Consider the following 16,612-nt stretch of genomic DNA (forward strand, 5'->3'; position numbering starts at 1 on the left):
GAAGTTCACCGAAGTTCTCGAAGTTCACCGAAGTTCGCCGAAGTTCAAGGAAACGTACACCGAAGTTCAAGCCTATTTCCCCTTGGTTTGAGCCAAACATTTTGAATATATATTCTTTTCAAATTTGATAGTTCTTTTGATCTCGCTTTTACTTCACCACAATTATTTCATTTTCTCCTGGCCGTTCTTGCGGTATGCTATTTTCAATCGTGGCGTTTTTTGAGCGAAAGTAATGCTTGACGCTGAGACTGAAGCCGTACTGCTTCTTGCTTGCTGTGGACCGATCTATCTTGGCCGGTCGGTAGGCGGTAAAAGATGGACTCTTCCAACCCCATCCATGCTTATACGGAGAGCGCATTTTCCAGCCGCCGGGGGGTGTTCGTCATTTACACTTCCCCCTCCCCCGGCCCTTTACTTCCTGTTCCTTGGGCCTTTGGCACGCCCCTGGAGGCCCTCGTGCTGGTGGGCAGGGCGGCGGTGCCCTCTCCCCTACCCCGTCTCCCTCCCTCGCTGGCGGTCTGTGCTCTCCTCCGTGCCCCTCTGGGCCCTCTGGGCCCCATACGTTAAATGCCAAAAGTACTCTGATTTATTTTGATACTCCGACCACATAGCGGCTGCCCGCTCGCTCATCCCGTGGGGGTTTGGATTCGGACCGTCGGACGGACCGGAGCCCCGCGGGGCGGAACGGGGTGTGGGGTAGACCGTGGCCTTTCCTTTGCATCAGCAGGCGTTTACGAATCGAATAGCTTCGTTTGTGTCAGAAGTTTCTCTCTCTCTCTCCCTCTCTCTCTCCCTCTCTCTCTCCCTCTCTCTCTCCCTCATATTCTCACTGCACGACGTCCGGACCTCAAGCCTCAAGCGGCGGCTCATTAGGTCACTCTCATTTATTTGCCGGGCGGAACTCCTGGGCAGCGGCAAACAGGATGCCGTTGACGTGGCGCGGCGCTGCCCCGGGGGTGACCGGAAGTAGCGCGGCGTTGCACCCGCACCGGAAGTGGGGACGGCGGAAGGACGCGCGCCCGGGCCGGCCGTGGCGTGGCGGCAGCGGGCGGCAACGGCGACAAGGCGGAGCGGAGGAGCAGGAGGGCGAAGGCAGCAGCCGAGATAGCGGCGGGAGGGTGGTGTGCACCACCTGACCCATCGGGACCTGCCCAGGGTGTGTTAACGTTCTACTTTATAATTGTTTTTGGTACTTTTTGGGGTTATATCGCGAACGATTAAGCGGTTTGGGGGCGTACTCGAACCAGGTGATGCATTTTTGTGATGTTTTTCCCTATCTCCCTTCTCGTGGTGCATTTTTATGTTTTTATTTGATGACCCCCCCCCTCCCCCGCTCCTCTCTTCACATGGTGTTTATGCATAGATTTATGTGTTTTTGTAACAGTTTTGATAAATGTAACGAAAATTGCATGTATTTTTACGGCGCAGCGTGGCGAGCACGCCTTACTGCTGTCTAGAAGTATCCAAGGCTAGCGACCCGTACTAGCGATACATTCCAACAGTCGCACCAGCGCCAAAATTTAATATTTTGGCAATATGTAGTGTAGGCTCGAAAGCTTCAATGTTACTTTGTATTACCATTTTACCGAAATGATTGACGCTCTTCCTTGTGCCCTAAATTTCGTTGTTTAAACGATAAATAACACGACTGCAAAGAGATCGGATCCACTGACCATCAGTGGAGTGTCGGGAAACTGAGCGGCAGCCAAATAAATGCGCACAAAGTTATGCAGCGGGTCGATTCTATTCACCTTGGTGACAACCACGATAGTGTACAAGGCGAAAGGAAGCGTGTGCCGTTGCGCCCCAACGACTTGGTCACTCCAACCCGCTGTTCCTTAGTGTCGCTCCAGTGAGCTGGGCGGACGGTGGTGCGGGACGGGCGACTCCCCATGGCGCCCAAGCCCTTGTTGCTGAGGGCACCGCTGGCGGTCGCGCTCGTGGTCCTGGCCGCCGCCACCCACTCCCTGCTGCAGCCCAGGCTGCCGTGCGTCGACGGCGGCTTCCTCGCCCACGCCCTTGCGCCGCACAAGCACGTCATGCTGGCGCAGGTCGGAGCGCACGTCCTCTGTCGCGAGGCGTTCGCCCTGCTGCACAACCTCCAGGCCACTACCGTCGAGACGCACTGCAACGACACCTCTGTGAAGTCTCGTTTAACTGCCGTGCACAATATCTTTAGGGGGTGGGGCATTGGCATTGGCAGCTGGTAGGGTTGCTCCAATAATTTGGTTCAGAGATGGACGACGTTTCCTGGACGCAATGTATAAAGGTACACTTACTGGAACATGTTTGTTTACCTTGGAGATGTACGCTTTACTGCGTCTCGCGAAACAGGCTTCGCAAGTTGCAACCTGTTCCCGCCCTACCTTCTGTCTAAGCTGGCGAGCCCAGCGACCCCTAGTCTCAATCCTGGCCTCTAAACAGAAACACACTTATTTGGAATCACCCTATCTGAAGCAGCCCACCTCTTGTAAGGCGTGTATTTTTTGAGTGCTCCCCCTCCCCACCTCTCTACTTAAGGTTGTCCATGCCACTTGCCCTTTACCTGCAACTTTTGCTTAAAGTTTACAACAACCTCGAGCTTAATAGCGTGCTCGCAGGTTTACCGACGGCGTGAACTCGACGTGATGGTGCTCCTCTTGGGGTCGGGGCACGTCCCCTTGGCCACGGAGCTGACGATGCTGCTGGGTACGCTCGGACGGGTCGGACGCCGCATCCCAGTGCTCGCAGTACTGGGCGTCACCGACATGGATGCGGAGTCCCGGTACGCCGAGGCCATCATCAAGGAGCTCATCCTCGATCGACGGTGGAAAATAGCCGTCGCACTTCAGCTCTTCAACGCCGAGGTGGGTGATCAGTATTCGCAGGCAGCTTTCGCCAACAGCCTGACGGTCTGCTTCCGCGTCCAGGACAGTCCCGTGCCTGTGTACACGTCCGCGCTCTCCCTGCGGCCTGGAGTACGCTGCTTCGAGAACTGGACGCCCATGGCCCTGGAGCGGTTGTGGACGCCGGGGAGCACGCTGCGGCTGCAGGCCTTGGAAAAGCCCCGGCGCCATGACGACCTGCGTGGGTGCGTCGTCAACATGGCGTACGTTTCTTCGCCCCCATTCGTCTTCGTCGATGATCAAGTATTCGGGATAGACCTCGACGTCGCAAGATTTTTCGCGTATGGCAGCAATGCAAGCCTCAACATACTCCACGGGTCACAGGTCTCCGTCTACTACGATTGCACGGAAATTGAAAAGTGTTGATCATCTTTTAGTGCTTTATGCTTTGGTATGGCATAAAAATGATCAACCATCGAGTTCAGTTGCACTGGAGCCTGCACGACTGTCCATATATTTTCTTTGCCTCTTCCCCTTTAGGCTGTACCGAAGTTAGAGTCTGGACAGGCAGACATGGTGCTGGGTGGCCTGTTCCCTCGCCCGAGTACACGCGGCCAGTACACCTATAGCGATCTGTACACGTACGACGCGGTAGGGTGCTACACCCTGCGGACCCGTAGGCTTCCGAGGTGGCAGTACCCCTTCAGGGTGATATCGCTCAAGGCGTGGGCGAGCATCTTGGGTCTCATGGTTGTGATAGGTTAGTCTGGTGGTGAGAATGGCGGGCGTGTTTCAACTATGGTCCTCCCAACCAGTATTCTTCTATTGCGCGCAGTGGTAGCTCTGGAGCATGACAACGGCCGGGGCCCTGTGGCTAACGCCATGACCGTTGTGGGCGTGCTCTGGGAGGGCAACCCTGCGCCCCGAACAAACTCTGGCCGCACCGCCTTTTACGTCTTCATGTGGACCTTTTTCTGCCTGCACTTTACTCCAGCCTACCGAGCAGCTCTGTCAATGGCAAACCTTAACTCCTTGAAAGAACCGGGACTTACCGACCTTGACGACGTAAAGGTGAACAAACCCGGTGGACTCCATCAAAACGGCATCAAAAATAACTGTTCTTTTTTTTTCAGCGGGTACTTATGCTTTCGGATGATATGATGCCCCTGATGGCAGAGTACCCCAAATTGAACAAATTGCTGCCATTGGTTGAGATTTGCAACTCGCCCATAAACTGCTCCAACGAGGTCATGCGTGATCTACATCACACTGCCCTTATCATGTCGAAATGGACGTATTGGTGAGGAACCTCGTGTTGGACAAGTTGAAGCACAACGAGGGCGCTCCCTAAAGTTGTGGCTGCCCTAGGTTCTTCGACCAGATAATTCTGAAAGACGGTCGAGGCCGCCCCATCCTCCAACTTTACAAGGATCCAATGGCGACCTTCCACGTGAGCGTTATGACCTCGCCGGATTCTCCCATCATGCTCGCGCTAAACCGCATCACGGCTATTGTGATGGAGTCAGGGCTTGTGAGAAAATCTGTGGAGTACTACCGCCACAGGTTCAACTTGTTGGTGAGTTCATTGTCCCACGCGGCCAAGAACCATCGAGTTGAAAAAATATGCAAAATCAGGACTCTACTATTTTTGTCAAGTTTACCCTTTAAAAATAAATAAACCTATGACCATAAGCCAGTAACATGCATCTTGTTCTCAGTCCGGAGTCGCCGAACTGCAGCGAAAGACTTCGTACCGACCGAGAGCCCTTGGCATGCGTCAGATCCTCGCTGCGTTAAGCATCCTGGCCGCCGGTCTCCTGGTGTCTCTGGTCATATTTCTCGGCGAGATGCAGCTGGGTGGGCGTTACTAGCCGCCAGCTGAGCGACGACTGCTACCAATTGGCCTGAGGTCCCTGAAATTCTCCAGTAGGTTCGCAGTCACGCCGGCCGCGTCAACGAGGGTGACGTTAGCTTGGACGGATTGAGCTGAAGCAAAGTTTAACTGGCTCGAACTAACTTGCTTCTGAAATAAAGTAGCAGACGCTCTTAGCCACTTACATTAATACTTGATTCAATATCATGATTTCGTGTACGCTGTATACCTCACATTCATAGGCGCTGCAAGAAACGCCGCGACAAGTTTAGTTGTGTGCCATTTCCTGTGTAGCACTAAGCTAACAAGACAAACAATATCGATTTACCTCCTTCGCCTTCGCGTATTCCGATAGGAGTCAGTCTCGCTCTAGCGGTCAGTGCAAGCCAGGGTGGCTACGGGAGTCCCACCTCTCTATGTCGCCCTTTCCTCCCGCTCGGCTTGAGGCGCTGCTGCTGGTGCTGGCCGCACTGCTGAGGCTCGCGGTGGCCACCCTCTCGCCAACCCCTAGAGCGCCATGCGTCACCGCCGGCTTCCTTTCCCACGTGCTAGCCGCGCACAAGCACGTCTTGCTAGCGCAGATCGAACACCCTGTCCTCTGTCACGAGACGCTTGGAAAACTGCACGGCGTCCAGGCGACCACTATCGAGATGCATCGCCACGGCATCGCTGTGAATAGGCCAGCAGTAAGTCTTCGCTACTGTGATCAGCCCATCGACGTAGTGGTGATCCTCATGGGGTCGCGCGACGATGAGATCGCTATGGTACTGAGGACGCTCAAGCATGTTAAGCGCAGCACCCCAGTGCTAGCAGTGTTAAGCGTGAATTGCACAGACACGTCGACTAGCGACGCAGAGGGGGTCGTCCAAAGACTGATCAACGATAGGTGGTGGAAGATCTCCGTCGCGCTGCAGCTCGTTAACGCCGAGGTGGGTAACTTGGTTACTACACCGGCACCAGGAGCAGGAGCTTCCTTCGACTACCTTACGTTCTACTTTTGCTTCTAGGACAGCCCCGTGCCAGTGTACTCGTCTGCTCTCTCCCTGCTCCCCGGGGTCAGCTGCTCCAAGAACTGGTCGCCCACGGCCCTAGAGTTTGTGTGGACGCCGGGAAGCACGTTGCCGCTGCAGGCCCTGGAGAAGTCCCCGCCCCTCACGAATCTGCGTGGGTGCGTCGTCAACGTGGCGTACGGATTCTCTCCACCATTTGTGTTCTGGACCGCAGAATTTGGATTGTTCGGAGTAGACTTCGACTTGGCGGAGTTCTTCGCCTACGGCAGCAACGCAAGCATTCAAATAATCCATAACTTGGATCATTCCACGGGGCACACCGATCACTTAAAAGAAAGTTGACCAATACGTACTATGATTCGCTTTCAGTGTATTGTGTGTGTCATTCAAGGTTAGACTTTCCCGCCCTTTTGCTGAATTTTTACTAAATAAATATCAGATTGTCAATAATTAATGTTAAATAAAAAAGAATTTCTTTTCTAAAGACAAAGTCAGTATTCCTGCTTACAAAATTCACAAATAACTGACCAATGGCGGCATGAAACCAGTATGATGCCACCGGTAGCGACGCCATAGATTCAATGTAGTGGCGAGAAACTCCCACCTTGAATAATATGAAACTTTGCTGGAAGTCTTACTGTCAGTTTACTGTCATTTAGGCAATTGATTTGCTGGAGACCGGGGGTGCTGAGATGGTGGTCGGTGGTCAGTATCCGCTCCCGAGTGAGACCGGACAGTATACCTTCACCAGCCCGTACGCTTTCAACTCGGTCGAGTTCTACACACTTCGGACCCATGTGCTGCCTAGGTGGCAATACCCCTTCAGAGTGATATCTCTTAAGGTGTGGGCGGGCCTTATAAGTCTTGCGGTTGTGGTAGGTGAGTGAGTACGGTCTCTTCCGTTACGGCTGTGTCTGGGCATTCCCTCTAACCACCTTCGCTCTTTTCACACAGTGAAGGCCATGAACCACGCCAACGGCAGAGGTTTCGTGGCCAACGCTATGACCGTAGTAGGTGTGTTTTTGGAGGGCAACCCCGCGCCCCGCACGACATCCGGTCACACCGCCTTCTGTATCTTCCTGTGGTCGCTCTTTTGTCTACACTTCACTCCAGCCTATCGAGCAGCTCTAGCCACAGCAAACGTCCATGCTTTGCACGAACCGAGACTGTCCGAACTGAACCATATTAAGGTATATCAAGCACAATTAGAACTAAACATTCAGTTTCAAAAATAAATCAAGAACAACAACTTTGCAGCGGGTGCTCATGATGACAGGCGATTGGAAGCGATTGATGGCAAGGACTCCCGATCTCCAAAAGCTGATGCCTTTGGTTGAAATTTGCAATAGACCTCACAACTGCACGACAGAGTTTATGCGTGATTTGGAGAACTCTGCCCTAATCATGTCATCATGGACGCGATGGTAAATCATTTCGTGCTGAGATGGCTAAAATTATGCGAGGAAACTTGGCCTATGTTTCTCATGTCTGCAGGTTCTTCGATCAGATCTTGTTAGTGGACGATACTGGTCGACCTCTTCTGGCGTCCTACAGAGCTCCACTCGCAATCTTTCACTTAGGAATCATGGTCGCCACAGACTCGCCTATTCTGGTGGCGTTGAACCGGATAACGCCCATTGTGACGCAGTCGGGATTGTTGCTTAAGTGGACAATGTATTACCGCAACTATTTTAATAGTTTGGTGAGTGCAGTCATAGATACAACTTCTTAAGAGCATTTCATAGATTCCCTGGCCCTGAAGCAATCAGTAAAATGGAAGTACTTCACTCTGTGCTTTGTTGGTTTTTACCAGCGCCACTCATATTTATCAAAAAAGCTAACGGTTAAAACAACTTTTTTATTAATCCAAGTGACAATCATTACAATTGAAAGAAACACATGAGAACGACTTGGTTTTTCAACAACTGCTTGGAAACCATGACGTTGTTTGTATCGTGCGATCAGTCTGGAAGCCCAAGTGTGTACATGTATGCAGTACCTCTAGAATACCTCATGTATTCAAGAGGTACTGTGTACTTGATCATGTATTCAGGAGAAAGTGTGTACATGCTTATGCATGCAAGAGGTAGTGTGTACTTTGCCAAGTACACACTTCAGCACATTGATTTTTTCATAGGGCTCAAGTTGTGTACATAGCCAAGTACGTACACTCTACCTCCTGCATACATGAGCATGTACACACTGCCCCCTGAATACCCCGTGAATACATGTGGGTATTCAGGAGGTACTAGATACATGTACAAAATTGACTTTCCAGAGCAATAGCATTTCACTGCTGGTTGCATTTAGTGCCTCTATTTTACTTCTGCCCTAAATATTAATGAGTCGTTAATCTGAGAGTTCGGCCGATCGCGTGTTGACGACTCGCGTCTTGCGTGTTCAGGGCGCAGTCGCCCAAAAACTACAGACGGAAGCATACCGGCCAAAGGCTCTTGGCGTCGGACAGATGCGAGGGTCGCTGATCATCCTGACTGCCGGGCTCCTGGTGTCCCTGGTCGTGTTTGTCGGCGAGCAGCAACTGGGCAGGCGGTGTACACGCGCCCAGACAGATATCTGGCTAGATGCCCCTGATGCTGTCCAGGAGGTCACTCAAGGGGGTCGCGCTGCAGGAACTTCAGCCAGTCGGACTGTTGACGTACCAACGGAGAGCCCTACGCATGTGGCAGATCCTCTGCGCGATGTGCATCCTGGACACCGGACTCCTGGAGTCTCTGGTCATGTTCCTATGTGAGGTGTGAGCTGGCCGCGACGAGCCGCCCTCAGAGCGACTAATGTTACTAATGTACCTGAGGTTTGGAGGCCGTTTCGGCGAGGGCTCCGATGGGTTGTTCGAACTAAGCTGAATTCGTCGAAATTCAATAGACGAATCCGTCCATCTGTAAGAAGTTTCACTGGCTTGCCAGGGAAAACACAACGCCGTAACGAGGTAAGATGGGTGCCCTTTCATGTGCATAGATGGCATTCATACTTTAAATAAAATGCATATGACATGTACACATTTATTGGTCGAGTGTTAGCGAAAATGGTCGAAAAGATTTCACTGCGTTTGTCTTATGCACGAAAACTCTAATGATTTAGTTAGCGACCTCGGAATTTCAGGGTCGTTTTGTATCATAAAAATACAGATCAAAAATGAGCATTCTAGCTCAAATTGACTTTGAAATAATCAAAAACCACAGGTAGCCAAAAATATCTTAAGTATTTTTTAAATTGATTTTCAAGACGTAAGTTGTCAAAGTTGAGTCCAAGGACAAATATTTTTCCCTTGTACCGTTTACTCTGAAAACTCAACAGTGTACATTGTATGCTGAAAAATCAGCGATCATTGATGATTGCTGATATATCAGTGTACATGGAATGATTGCTGATATATCAGCAATCATAAATGATCACGTTTAGGTTTTTGGCTAATATTTCCTTTCAGACGGATATCATCGGAAAATGGATAGCATTTCCAGATTCCTCGTGAAAAAAGCTTTCAAACGAGCTACTATGTGATAGGGTTCACTACCGAAATGGTCCGCCTCTCGAAAATGGCGGTAAGATAAGCCAAGTTCGGTAGCGGTCAATTCGAACCCCATCACATAGTAGCTCGTTTGAAAGCAGTTTTCACGAGGAATCTGGAAATGCTATCCATTTTCCGATGATATCCGTCTGAAAGGAAATATTAGCCAAAAACCTAAACGTGATCATTTATGATTGCTGATATATCAGCAATCATTCCATGTACACTGATATATCAGCAATCATCAATGATCGCTGATTTTTCAGCATACAATGTACACTGTTGAGTTTTCAGAGTAGGTTTAAGAGAACGACGAAAATTTGGTGAAAATGACGTAATAGTTTATCAAGTTGTAAAAAAGCCGTCATATCGAAAAATTGTAAGGAAGTAAAAATGAAACCACATATTTGGCGACGAGTGCGGCCGATCGCGCGTCACTTGTGACTTGCGGCTCGTGCCTAGGGATCAGTCGCTTAAACATTGCGGATGGAGGTGTACCGGCCAAAGCCCATCGGCGTCCGACATATCATGGGGTCACTTTTGATCCTGACTCTCGGTCTTCTGGCGTCTCTGGTTGTGTTCGTCGGCGAGCAGAGGCGGGGCCGACGTAGGACATGTGGTCGGATCGATGTTAGGATGTCCCAAAAGTTGTTCAGTAGGTCGTTCAAGAGGATCGCGCCGTAGGGGTCAACGTCAGCCACTCGGGCTTCTCTTCAAATACACCGCAAGTATTCATGGATTGACGGAGTGCATTGTCCGGCATATTCTTTCTCCCACTCATCTATTTCAATAATTGCGAGGAAGGAGACAGTCGATCGAAAACACTAGAAACCGTGGTAGCTTGACGCGTCGGTGAACGTAAATCGATTGCAAGTTGCAATCAAGCTGAGAGGGCGTAACGCGCACTTTGAAGCGGACTAGTCTCGCGCCACCGAGTGCAGACATGAGCGTGCCGTGGGCCCTACCCCTGGCAGCGCTTCTAGTGAGCTCGGTGGCCGTCCCGCTGTGCACGGACACGCGCTTCCTCGTCGACATCCTGGACGCGCAGAGGCCGCTGTACGGCTACCGCCACCTCCTGATCGCGCACGACAGGGACCCGCCCCGCGACGTGCTCTGTCGCGAAGAGCTGATCGCATTGCACGGCAACTACACCGTCGTCATGCACGCCAGCGCCCATGGCGAGAAAAAAATGGTGATTTTACGTGGTTTGGTGCTCAGAAACCTTCTGACATTTCTATAAAGATGCTTGAATAGCCCTTGTTAGCCACCTGCAGTATATTTATCACTGGGTGCTGTTTTATCCCCAGCAAAATGACCATTCACTCGTAACACAATGATTTAAGGCCTTACATCACAGTTTAAAACTTGTTGTTTCTGGTTATTTTTTAGAGTTAAAACGAGTCAGATGATCAAAACTAGGTAAAAATCATGTAGGTAGGTTCCTTTTTAAACAAACATTTGTAGACATATATAACATTTTTGAAAATGTACTGAAAAAATTATTTTCTTGTTTTAAATCATTTTCTGCTGTTTTCATTGGTTCAGCCCTAAATGACATGTCTTTCAAGTATTTTAGAAGTTACGGAAAGGTTTTATCATTATCCTAGGTTCTGAAATCTTGCGCGTTAAGTGATAATTGGGAAAAATGACTCAAGTATGACAAGTGTCGTTCCTTTACAAACCCAAAGTTTCCGGAACTTATTTCTTGTTTGATTTGTTGAAAGAGGAACCTACCTACACACTGTGAAAAATTGTCGTACCGGGTACAGGAAAATTTCCCATGGAAGAAGTCGTACACGTACAATCTAAAATTGTACAATTTACTAGCCCTGTGTATCGACTTGGAATCGAATATCGAGCGACAGTGGGAGGTTGTGCATGTGCGACTCGTATTGTAAATGGCAAATTACAAAATATATCGTACATGTACAAATATATTTTTCACAGTGCATAATTATAACCTAGTTTTGATCACCTGACTCGTTTTAACTCATAAAAATAACCAGAAACAACTAGTTTAAAACTAGCGGCTTAACTGTGATGTAAGGCCTTAAACTATGGCTTCTTTGTCCTGCCCCAAATGTATCTACCCAATTCTACCAGTTCTTTTGGTTTAGTAACAGTACATCGACTTTATTAGACACGCTCGCCCTCTCTTGTGCATTTTCTCTGTGAGCATCGGGTTTTATACTTTCTGTATTTGTAATGCCTAGAACCCGCTAAAAAATTCGACGTATCGTCAATTGCCTGTTGTCTGTTACACGTCTCCTCGTGGTCTGTAGCCTTGGAAAAAAATTGACGTCGACCTGGTCGTCGTTCTGTTGGCGGCTGGCAGTGAGGTGGACCTCGTCGACAGAATGTTCGGCGAGGGCGGCGACACGCTGGTACCCCTCAAGCACATCACGCCTATCCTCGTCATCTACACCACCGTGCTGAGACCGGGGGACGACCCCTACGGCAGGGCAGATGTGGAAACAATCGTCTCGGCGCTCAGGGGCATAGGGTGGCTGCACACGGCCATCGCGGTGCAAAAGCATGACGGCTCTCGTCTCAAGACGGTGCCGGTGTATCTGTCGCGGCCGGGGTTCTTGCCCGGGTATCGCTGCGGCTTTGGCCCGTCCACGACGACGTTGGAGTTGTTGTGGTCGGCGGGGGATAGCCTCACTGCGGATTCCGTCCGTTTTCTGGAGCCTCGAGGGCGTTCTCCGCTTAACGGCTGTGATGTCCATGTGGCACCTCTAGAAAGTGCCCCCTATGTGTACGCAGATCCTGCCGGTGGCCTCCGAGGCCTCGACATTAACCTGGTGAACTACTTCGCAGCGTACGGAAACGCAACCGTATACTTTTTGCCACTTACGGTTGCAGCAACCAACGCCTTCCTTCGGCAAAGACCGGTAAGCCCCGTAAAGCCAGTTTTTGCAAAAACAATGTATTGCGGTTTCAACATTAAAGAGTGTTTGCAGGCAATGTGTCTTACGCTATGGTTTAAATTCGCAAGAAATTTTTTGGGTTACGTACGCCTGCATAGAGCACCAGTTCGCCGCCTTGTTACCTCTCTGGTTTTCCAGAAAAAGACCAAAGACAGTATCTACCAAGCATTCAAGCAGTATGATGTGGTTGTGGGCGGCCTGTTCCCCACTGTCGGACGCTGCAAAGTCTTCGACCCCACCGCTCCGTACGGCCAGGACGCGATTAGTGCGTTCGTGACGGCTAGACTGCCCGTGGATGCGTGGCGGTACCCGTTCGTCGTTTTGAGTCCTCGGTTGTGGGCAGCGGTGTGTGGTGTCATGGTGCTGCTCGGTAGGTTTAAATGGTAATATACTCCAATTTCGGTGATTAAAATGATTCAGTAGTTGAAACTAACTTTGACCTTCCGTGAACCAAGGTAAACTTTGGTTAAGCTTCTAGGGCTAATTATGTTAAACCTAAACCATGGACTTCGGCTAAATTCCGCAAAGCTTAGCTTTGACATTATTGTATATAATAGTTAAAGCCCTTTGAGCTTAACGCGCCTTTACTAAAAATCTTTTGTTCAGTGGTGGTGTTCCGGGCGATTAGTGGCGGAGGTTTCGAGAATGTCATAGTCCTTCTCGGCGTATTGCTTGACGGGGAGCCTAATCCCAAGTTAAGAGGGATCCCTAAGCGGACTGTGTTTCTCATATTTCTGTGGACCATCTTCTGCATGCACTTCAACTCGGGCTACCGCGCCAGCCTGGCTATGGCCTTCATCGATCGCATTAGCCAGCCCGGGCCCAGCGGCATCCGAGACGTCAAGGTGAGACCGAGATTCAGCTGAAACCCATCCTTGGTCTGACACTCCCTCGTTTGCTCGCAGAGGGTCGGATTCTTGTTTGACGTGGCCACGTACCTGCTAAAGGAGGACGACAAGTTGAACACTAGCCCTCGACTCGAGATCTGTAACAGCTTAAGCAACTGTTCCGCTCAGATCAGGAGAGACCCGGAGAACATGGGGTTCGTCATGTCGGAAGCATCCATGTGGTACGTTAAACGTCATGAAGTTTACGTGGAATGGATCATGCTGTGAACTTAACTTCTTTGCAACAGGGCTGCGGCGCCACGTCACTTTATGGACGACCAACTCAAATTACTTCTTAGGAGAAGCGAGAGGCTGGCCACGTTCTTCGTCAGCTTTTTGGTCCATAAGGGCTCCCTTCTTCGTGAGCCCCTCGACGACGCATTGACGAAGACGCGCGAGTTTGGGCTCACCTCCAGGGCGTTCACCGCCATAGAAAGGAACTTAACAAGATTTGTAAGCCTCGCGACAGGCCTCTGACTAGCCACATGACCTCATATTTATTAGTTTCGGTACCTCTGCTCAGACACAGCGAAAAAGGCTCGGATAAGCCTATCAGCAAATAATTTGGATGGCCGTATTCCTGCACGTACAGACTGCCATGATAAAACCAGACTTTTGTTTCACATACTGCGATTATACAGGCTACCTCTCTTCCAACACGTCTACTTCGTGTTGGGGAGAACGAGTATTGTCAGTGGTGTCTACATTAAAAGTCTCTTTCCATCTCTGAATTCCCAGTACATACACTCTTAATAATAACTCGCACGTTAATTGTGAAACGTCAATTACGTATCTATCCAGGTGCCTTGCTACTCACATCTCTAATACTTGCAAATTCGTACCTGGAAAGTTATAATTTTGTACCCACTCTTACAAGGGAACCCCGCCGAGTGCTCTGGAAACTCAGGTGTGAGACAGTCTCACACCAAATGGTGTGTGGCAAAATAGCTCACACCAAATGGTGTGAGACCCCCTGAGCCCCACACCGAATGGCGTGACACCCTTTATGCCTCACACAATTTGGTATGAGAAAGTATCACTCCATTTGATGTGAGGCCCAATGAGTAACACCATTTGGTACGTTTGACTCACATCGTTTGTTGTGAGATACGTTTGCCTCGCAGGTATACAGTCTCACACCTGAGTTTCCAGAGTGTTAATTCCCGATTTTCATTCTACTTTGGGAAATAGTTCAAATGTGTCATCGACTGACACATCATATTTTTTTTTTTTGCTTAAATTCATATTTAGGGGTCATTTGCGAAGAGCAGATGCACTTTCGTCGGCGGCACCGTAACAAATTTGCCGTTGTTCATCGGTCGCGCGTAGGTCCGCTTTTGGTCGAAGGACACGTCAAATTGGCATCCGATTAAGATGTGCTCAAGAACTCATCCTTGCTGGATAAATTGTTTTTTCCCATAAAGAGTGTCCAGAGGTGGTTGTAATGTTTCTGGACAACTTCAACGCTAGTTTCTCGTTGACTGAATTATTAGCGAAGCCTATCACTCCAGTGATGATGAAAAAGTTTCGCGTCAGTTTGTCTGTATAATACGATAACTCGAAAACGGTTTGAGCTAGAAGGCTTTAATTTTTATTGTAACTTTGTATTATAAAATGGAAGAACTGTATTGATTTTGAGCCCTCTGGCTCAAAAATTGACGTGTCAAAAAATTAAAAACAAAAAGCCCCAAAAAATTATTTATTCTCACAGCTTTCTTAGAGGTAACTATAGTGGAAAAACTAATGTTACCGAGGTAACGTTTCATCATGTGGCCAAGCGTGGTTATTTTTCCTGATGCAATAACCTACCCCATGCAAAAGGATAGGGCCATCTCAAACTGGTTGCATCACCAAACGTTGCCTGGTTTGGTTGCGTCAAGAAATGTTACCTTGGTAACATAAGTTTCTCCACTGTCGTCAAGGTAGAATCATTTGGACCAAAATTTTGTCCGTTTTGCCCATCTCTAACCGTTTGGGCGCCAGAGGGCTTTTTCCACACGAAAACCCCAAAACATTTTAATGTTTACTCTCAGATATTTGGTATTCGATGGGGTAACTAATCAAACTGAAACCCCGAGGAACAAAATGAGTGACTTTTGGGACCGAAGGCCCTTTTTATTACTGTGCCCTTTGCCCGACTCAAGTGTCAGCGCCGCAGACCGGGGTAGTTTAATATCATACTTGGAATGATAATTCCCCGACAGTTGAGAGCGGGTTAAATTTTTGGGGCCGCAAGGCTCGCCGCAAGGCCAGTTCCGCCCACTTTCTTCTTAATTGATCATGGGTGCCAGCAGCTATTTGTGCGCTAGGCGCGTCGCACCCTGACAGTGTTTCGTGAGATATAGCCAAGCCTGTCACTAGAGACGTGTTCTGGCGCACATCTACCAAGTTAATATTACAACCATTTTCAGTTGTGGAAGTTAAATTTTGTGACACTATATATAAAATTCAGTACGTTTTCATTCTCATTGCGTCGTTCTTCTCCATGCGGGCAAGCAAATTTATTCATGAGCCCGATTATATTTTGAAATTCCTTTAACGCTAAAATTGAAGGCAATCAGGATGGTTTGGGTGTTTATTGAGGGTGCACTAGAGGTTTGGTATAGATGTGAGCACCGTTTATTATAGGTAAAACCTTTTTTTTTTTATCATTTGCTTTTTTATGGTCTGCAGATGGCTAAAAAGTACCGCGACCGCCTCGGCATGGTCAACCACAACGGCCTCTCTCTGGTGGTTGGCGTCTGCGGGCTTCTATTGGCCGGCCTCGCCCTGGCCACGCTGGTGTTCTGCGGAGAGCTGGTCCATCATAGGCTGAGCCAGGCCCGTGCTGGGCTAAGGCTCGATGCTCCACGCATTTCGTCTTTAGTTGACTAGCTGGACGAATCGAGATATCAACAGAAAACAGTTTTCAAAAACACTGTGACCAAATCTTTAGACTGAATCTCAGATCCATTTTCTTCTGGACGAATTGTCCAATCGACCTTCGCGAATTAAACTTGAATCCGGAATTGTCTCGCATTTAATTGGGGATTTGACCGATGCTGTTTTCGTCGTGATGACATTTTGTCACCAAAATATTGAGCTGAAAAGTGCAGAGAAAAGCTTTATTGTGAAAATAATGCTGAAACTTTTTTTTCGCGTTAAATTTGGACAATGTGTTGTAGTTTGCAACTTGAGAATCAGCACAATACGTCATATCTAGAACAGTATCGCACTGAATCTTGCGATTAAAATTTATCGCGTTATTTCCGAGGGGCTTTTTACTCCTGTAATACACTCCAAGGTACTATGCGATGCGGTATTACTAGTAATGCCCCCTCGATTATTTCTTTGGTACTTTTACTTTGTAAACAGTCACAAATGCTGCTTCCTAGCGTTGTAAAATGAAAATGTATAATGTGTGTATATGTGTACAATGACGTACCACAACTTTCCCGTTGCTTTCACCCTCCTGATGACGCGCCGATCATCGACTGCTTCAGACCGCCTCAGGCGACGTTGAGAGCCTCATGCCGTATTGTTGTTGAACGAGTCCTCGGTGCATCAGCCGTGCACAGTGCG

General features: G+C 49.0%; 3 protein-coding genes across 3 annotated transcripts; all 3 read left to right on the forward strand.

Annotated features, from left to right (window-relative positions):
* Positions 1 to 2,576: 2,576 nt before the first annotated feature.
* LOC127750710 (uncharacterized) lies at positions 2,577 to 4,975 on the forward strand. Its single transcript, XM_052273067.1, has 7 exons — positions 2,577 to 2,846; positions 2,910 to 3,209; positions 3,366 to 3,585; positions 3,661 to 3,896; positions 3,959 to 4,125; positions 4,194 to 4,401; positions 4,544 to 4,975. Exons 1-7 carry the CDS (start codon positions 2,628 to 2,630, stop codon positions 4,694 to 4,696), a joined length of 1,503 nt encoding a protein of 500 aa, XP_052129027.1. The 5' UTR covers positions 2,577 to 2,627; the 3' UTR covers positions 4,697 to 4,975.
* A 7-nt stretch (positions 4,976 to 4,982) lies between these two features.
* Positions 4,983 to 6,892, forward strand: LOC127750726 (uncharacterized). Its single transcript, XM_052273095.1, has 3 exons — positions 4,983 to 5,627; positions 5,706 to 6,587; positions 6,663 to 6,892. Exons 1-2 carry the CDS (start codon positions 5,115 to 5,117, stop codon positions 6,048 to 6,050), a joined length of 858 nt encoding a protein of 285 aa, XP_052129055.1. The 5' UTR covers positions 4,983 to 5,114; the 3' UTR covers positions 6,051 to 6,587; positions 6,663 to 6,892.
* A 4,386-nt stretch (positions 6,893 to 11,278) lies between these two features.
* Positions 11,279 to 16,149, forward strand: LOC127750703 (uncharacterized). The gene is made up of 6 exons (XM_052273055.1): positions 11,279 to 12,128; positions 12,303 to 12,534; positions 12,771 to 13,009; positions 13,070 to 13,233; positions 13,300 to 13,504; positions 15,725 to 16,149. Exons 1-6 carry the CDS (start codon positions 11,592 to 11,594, stop codon positions 15,923 to 15,925), a joined length of 1,578 nt encoding a protein of 525 aa, XP_052129015.1. The 5' UTR covers positions 11,279 to 11,591; the 3' UTR covers positions 15,926 to 16,149.
* The last annotated feature ends 463 nt before the right edge of the window (positions 16,150 to 16,612 follow it).

Source organism: Frankliniella occidentalis, unplaced genomic scaffold (genome assembly GCF_000697945.3).
Source record: "Frankliniella occidentalis isolate FOCC.00 unplaced genomic scaffold, Focc_3.1 Scaffold7, whole genome shotgun sequence".
In the NCBI taxonomy this organism is placed as follows: domain Eukaryota; kingdom Metazoa; phylum Arthropoda; class Insecta; order Thysanoptera; family Thripidae; genus Frankliniella; species Frankliniella occidentalis.